At 48.0% G+C, this 6,755-nt stretch overlaps 1 protein-coding gene across 1 annotated transcript in view; it reads left to right on the top strand.

Moving 5' to 3' along the window:
* Window positions 1–2,969: 2,969 nt before the first annotated feature.
* Window positions 2,970–6,755, top strand: part of LOC126543346 (N-acetylated-alpha-linked acidic dipeptidase 2-like) — an 85,587-nt gene continuing 81,801 nt past the window's right edge. The window contains exon 1 of the mRNA XM_055062066.2: window positions 2,970–3,362. Coding sequence (XP_054918041.1) covers window positions 3,087–3,362 — 276 coding nt within the window. The 5' untranslated portion in view covers window positions 2,970–3,086. The remainder of the gene's footprint in view (window positions 3,363–6,755) is intronic.

Raw genomic sequence — 6,755 nt, 5'->3', positions numbered from 1 at the left:
AAAGAAAAGTTTGCTGAGCGAAGTCGTACGTAAACGTGCTGAAAGCGCTCGAAAACGTTACACGGCTACGCAAAAAGTTCTATTATACGCAAATAAGCCCATGCTCTCCGGCAGGTGCGAGTAGCCAGTGCCTGAGCGATCGGCGGCAGCCATCTTTTATTCCTTTCGGAAAGGGGCAACCTGCAGCTATTCAGAAGAAAATTCAGTTTTGCTCGGCATATTAATGCATCTTTAACGCGTACACGTCACTTTGACGCATTTAGTTTTTGCGGTTTTGTTACGTCGCGTGACAGGCAGGTGAAGTGGGTGCAGCCAGAACCACCTAGACTAGTCTAGGTGGTTCTGGTGCAGCCCGAAAACTTTTTGCCAATAGCCGAGGGCTAACGGCGAAAAGGCGTCGAATCAGAAATAACTCTTTTTCTTTTGCTCGGTCAAATCATTCATAATCAGCGTGTGCACGTCATATCAAATAGATAGCTATCGCGGTTTTCGTGACGTCGCGTGACAGACAGGTGAAGTAGGGGTGGTCCAAAAAAGTTTTTGACCAATCGCGGACTGATTGCAGAAATGGAATAGAAAAGTTTGGAATAGTTTTTCGTTATAGCACCCTTTGCACATGTGCTCCATTTATATAGGCTATTATACATACACTAGGTGGGGCGATGAAATTAGAAAATTCGCGGGCGCTAGTTGGAATCGGTTGGCGCAGGACAGAAGTAATTGGAGATCGCAGGGGGAGGTCTTCGTCCTGCAATGGACACAAAATAGACTGATGATGATTATGGTACATAAACTGCCTCCGAAATGATCTATCAACACGTTCTTGTCCTTACAACCACTGCACGACACTACGATCGACTCGTATGCATGAAAGATGGTTGTGTATACAACCGCGTTCGGTGTTTCAGGACCAGGTTAAGTTGATGTCACTGCGCACAAAATTGGTAAATTGTTCGTATAACGACTCAAGATATCGGTGCCCGCGAACCGAAAATTGAGTGGTTATAGAACGCCGAAAAATGAGACAGAACCCATCTCATGATGAATCTCGACGTTAAGGCACCATTGAGGCACTGCGTCGACGAACCCTATTCCAATCGCCGAAACGCGTCATGCGTCATGTGTGAGGCTTGTAAGCCGCCTGGCTGCTTTCTCGCGCTTCCCTATAGACACGTTGCGCTGTCTAACGCCACCCCAGCAATATTTTGTTGAAATCCGAGGCGACTGGAGTACAGTGAACCGCACCAACCAGACGGTCTCAAAGATTGTTATGAAACTGTGCCTAATGTGCTTTCTCTCCTTACTTTCTACACCTTACTTTCTTTCATTTCTGCTTTCTACATCCTCTGGGGCGTTGAAAAACGCCTACCCTGAATCAAAAAGGATCAGGACCACTCACTCACTCACTCACTCACTCACTCACTCACTCGCTCGCTTACTTACTTTACTTATTTGCTTACTTACTTACTTAATGGCCCCGCGTGACGCGTGTGTGAATATATAGGGTGTCCCAGCTAACGCTAGTCAAGCTGTTCAACGAAAAAAAAAAGATAAAAGAAATACTGGGCAAGATACGATCCTAAGCCCTGCGGTGCTCGTTCGTCATAGGTGTGGCGACCGAGCACCGCAGGGCTTAGGATCGTATCTTGCCCAGTATTTCTTTTATCTTTTTTTTTTCGTTGAACAGCTTGACTAGCGTGCTCGGTCGCCACACCTCTGACGAACGAGCACCGTAGGTTGTAAGATAACGTAAGATCGAATCTTGTGCCATCTTTTTTCAACCTTTTCTTTTCTTAATTTTCGTTGAATAGCTTGGTTAACGTTGCACGGGACACACGGAATAGTCAGATAAGATTGTCCGACTCTGAATATATATGACTGGGGTTCGACTCCGCCCAGCACCAAAAAATGAAAATTATTATTATTATTATTGTCATTGAAGAGCGGTACATACCCAGTGGCACGCACCTAGTGACCCAAGATGGCACCAAAGAGGTTCACTGAAGAGCAGCACTTACCCGGTTACTCATAGCTAGTGATCCAAGTTGGCGTAAGAGACGTTCATGGGGCACATGCCATGTGACAGATACCCAGCGACCCAAGTTGGCGTGAAACAGATTTATTAAAGAGCGGCGCATACCTTATGGCATTTACCCAATGGCACACACTCAGTGACCCAAGCTGCTTTTAAAGAAGTTCATTGAAGAGCGGCACATACCCAGTAGCATGTACCCATGTGACCGAAATTGACATCAGAGAGGTTCATTGAAGTGCGACACATAGCTAGTTTCCGACATCCCGTGATTCAAGTTGAGTTAAAAGAAATTGATTGAAGAGCGGCCAGTAACACAAGTAAAACGGGTTACCTACATACCAAATTTCACTTAGCCGGACCCAAGTTGGCCCGATGACTGGCTTCGAACCCGGTTCCCTCATCCCAGCAGACCGATTCTCTAATCATTAGACTATAGACAACTTATTCACCCAAATTGGCGGGAAAACGGTTAGAAACACAGACAGACAGACAGACAGACAGACAGACAGACAGACAGACAGACAGACAGACAGACAGACAGACAGACAGACAGACAGACAGACAGACAGACAGACAGACAGACAGAGACAGGCAGACAGACAGACAGACCGACCGACCGACCGACCGACCCCGGAATGTGCGTACGGAACCCTAATAATGTTAACCGCCTTAAAACTGAATTCCTCCTTTTGAGAATAATCTAGTTGCATAAATGAGCGTCTGTCCAAGTGATCTTCTCTCCATACGTTTTGCTTGCGCCCCATTTCTTGTCTGACTTGTGCGACCGTGTGACAAACGAAGGTTGGCTCCCCCGCTCACTCCGTGCCCTGCATCCCATGTTGTAACCAATTCGGGCCGCCATGTGGCGCCGCCCTTGCTGCGGCGCGTGGTGTGGGGCCACGAGCTTCCCTTGCGCCGTAGCAGGCAGCGAAGAGGAGGAAGCCGCGCAAAGGAACGCGTCGCGGCGGCCGCAGCAGCAGCACAGGCAGGTGTTCCAGCGACCGAGAGGAAGAGACCAAGCCCGTGGGGTGTATCGGCAGCAGCGGGAGCCATGTTGCCCTGGGGTAGGCGGCGCCTGGTGCGGGTGCACTCGCAAATCATGGGCAGCCAGAGCGCCGAGCGGCTGAGTCCAACCGCCGGCGGCGGCGGGTACTCGGAGGACGAGCGGTCCGCCTACGGTTCTCGGTCGGCGGCGGGGCCACCGGTGCCCAAGCAGTCCAGCTACGACTCGGCGGTGGCCGGGGATGGTCCCGTCATGCTCCTCAACGTCGAGGTGCTCGACGAGGATAACCGGCCCCCACCGCAGCCGCTGCAGCCGCGCTACTCGGTAGGCGCGGTCTTTTCGCTTTTCGCGTGATCTGTCACTGTGCGACAGTCCGGTGTATACGCCAGCACGTCTGGTATATACATATTGGCAAGTACTTACCTGGTCCACGACAGCGGGGTTAATTGCTGCGCAGTGTGAAATTTATTACGAATGTACTTATACAGAATGTCGAATAGGCACGCCTGGAGTTCTGCGTGATGTCAAATGACATGCTGTGTAGAGTTGGTCGTGATATGTGAGTTGGTAAAGGTTTCCAGGAGGAAGACATTAACGACAACCGCTCACAAGTGTGTGACTTTGACACAATATAATGAACCTTCTAACTCGCCACGGCGAGCGAAACGGCCAGACAATCAGGCGTAAATGTTCGTGTTTTATACAAAGTGGCTGATTAGTTCGGAATTCCTATAATCGCATATCAGAGCGGAGGCGTTCAGTCTCCTTAAAAACCGTAATGTTCATGGATTAAAACTAACGTATAAGTTCTGGAAGTGCTAACGCGGTACGATGGTGCTTGCAAAGGCGCACAAAATGCCACGTACTACCTGTTGAACCACTTGAATATGCGTACGTCTTAAAACCACTTCAACTTGAACCACTTTAAACAGCTTCAAAATGCATTGTATTTTGTGGGGAAGGCGCACTAAGTACAACGTACATATTCAATTGGTTTCCATTACTTACAGCCACCGGAGCTGAACACTGCGTTCCCATGGCGGCAATTTTCTGTGCAGCATCCCAATTAACCTATTATGGGGGATGCCCTCGTTTTGGGGAGGAACACCCTTCCCAAGCCTTGAGGTCCCGTAATAGCCGAACACTTGGACGGGAGCGTGCTTGTACCCATTTCAGCCGCTCTAGTGTGCCTCTCACAGCCGCGGTGGTTGTCGCAACAAGGCTGTCTGTGGTTGGACAAGGGGCGCCCAGAAACCACGCCTAGAAATCTCTGTAGAGCCCATTTTCAACATAACTCCCACAAGTAGCTGAGCACCAGGCCGAGGGTCGAACTGCCGTTCGAGCAGCGTCCGCCTCTATTTTCAGCGTCATCGCTTGGTTTAGCAGGGTTACTAATTGTACATGATTCGGGCTAGTTGGTGCCGCTCTATAGTATTTAATGAAACTAATGGCGCATTCGACTCGTATTTCTTAGAGCACTCTTGCAACCCAACAAAGTTCGTGTAAGACAACGACTAAAAGCTTAGTGCGGGCATAAACGGGCTCAAATAGCGATAATGAAGCTATATTATCACTGCCATACGTTCTTTTTCTCGCAGTGCATCTTTAAAGCTGTCTGCAATGCTTCTTGTCGCCCAGCCAGAGTGCTCTAAAGCGGCCAGTCGAATCTGCCCCAAATCAAGCGGGTAATGCATAAAACTTGTAATACGCATGGAGCTTCCTCTTTTCAGAACCTGCTGCAAGGGCAACCCTTGTTACTTTACACTCTAAACATTTAATACATTTATGGGTGTATAAAGGGTGTTCGGCTCTCGCATGGCTAACACCCTCACGTTTAAGGGGTAAGATCTAATTGTTAGTGGGAACCCATGATGTCCCCTTGTTTGATGACTTTTTCTTTCAAGTAAAAATTATGACAGCTGTGACAGGCAACATAAAAAGTGCCTTAAATAAAGTTCCATATCTATCCCTGTGAAATTCTCCTGTCGGATATTTCTGTGCGCCCAAGGCTGTCAGAATTGTTACATAATTTTCAACTACGTCTTTTGTCATCGCATGTCTAGTTTGAGCTCAGTTGTCCTCCACTATAAGTGTTTGCAAAGCCCTAACGGTAGGGGTATTACCCGCGTGAGAAGCAAACACCCTTAAGAGTGTAAACATCTTTACAGTCTAGTATAGAAAATAGCCACTGAATAAATCGTCTCACATCAAATATAATTTGGCGAGAAGAACGCGTTTGTTCTACTAGCGAATATTCTCTAGGCTAGGTCGGTTGTCGGGCCGCAAGGCGGAACAGTGATGCTTCCGGACTGTGGTTTCACGCAGGAAATTCAAGCAGACAAAAAGAAAGTTCACGAGGGGGAGGGGGGGAGGTAGTGTTCGTTTTCATTTTATGAAAATAAGGTCTGAGGTCGTCTACACGCTTTTCTCAGCGACGCTTGTGAAGATATTTAGTCATGGTGATCTGCTTCTTTATGTGTTGGCTTGTCGTCGTATCTCATTGTTTTGTTAGACGGTTTTCTAGGCGGCTCAGCAAGTGCTTCATAATGCAGATCAGGAATCTCAGTAGGAATCGTTTAGTGTGGTACCAGGGCTGCACCACGCATGCTGCTGTCGTCACTGTGCAAGTGTACTTTAATCTCTAGTACGAAATTTTCCCGCGATAACCGGAGGTGTTGGCAATTTCGTCCAGAGTGTGGCTATCCTCACTACAGACTATATTCATCATCATCATTTTGCTTGGACCCTGACAGCCACCGTGAATGACCAACGATTGTTATCCCACGCACAGGTGATGCCTCTTTTGGAAAATAGTAGGATCTCAATGGTCTTGTGAATGCGTTTCTTCACTTGATGGCGCGGTTGGCGCACTGAAGTCTGGCTGAAGACTTTAATTCTGGAAGAGTTTACGTCTGGGTGAACTTCTTTCATTCAAAAGGCTCAGCTGTTTAAAATTCTTTACGGCATCTGGCGGGGTTATTTGCTGTGGCCGGCAGTGCTGGGTGTACTGTGAAAAGGAGGGTGCGGCGTCAAGAGCAGGAAGGCGTGAGGACCGATTGGTTGGCGCCATTTGCTAGCCTCCTTGGTTAGATGGTGGAGCGACACCTGCATATGCTTTGGTCCCAAGTTCGATCCCCCGGGCCAGGATAAATTTTTCTTCAACTGCAAAGTTGTCTTTTCGAAGAGCACCGAAATTGGTTCCTTTGTAGCAGTATGCTACAGTCAAGTGCATGTCAATTTTTTCTTATGTGAAACTTACTCCACGTTGCAGATTTCCGCAGAACTTATTTGCCCTAGAACTTATTTGAATAATACAAAGCCGCAAGCCTAGTGAGCATTCATGCATTGATATCCCACAGTAGTCTTTCCATTGCAGTACCATGGCAAACTTTGCCAAGTACGTTTCTCTTCTTGGAGCGTTGGTGAGAAAAAGATTTAAAGTACCGGTGAAGTGCCGCATTAGACTTACAAACGAGTACGGTACCGGTACCATCCTGCAGCAGTGAAGTGGCGAAAGCAGAGGTTGCAGTCGTGTTTCAATTCAGGGGTTGAAGCATTCGACTGAGTCAGAAACTTGGATATGGGGGATATCACATGGTTCCGCTAAAGGCGCTCACGTGATCCTCCTTAGCCTTATTGCACAAAGCGCATCCACGAATTGCTGCCGCGAAGGGAACAGCTGAGGGGCTGTTCTGTGTTTTTGTTTTGTTTTTGTTT

This window comes from Dermacentor andersoni, chromosome 1, assembly GCF_023375885.2.
Source record: "Dermacentor andersoni chromosome 1, qqDerAnde1_hic_scaffold, whole genome shotgun sequence".
NCBI lineage: Eukaryota > Metazoa > Arthropoda > Arachnida > Ixodida > Ixodidae > Dermacentor > Dermacentor andersoni.
The sequence above is the reverse complement of the archived record's forward strand: the minus strand, read 5'-3'. Positions and strand labels throughout refer to the sequence as shown.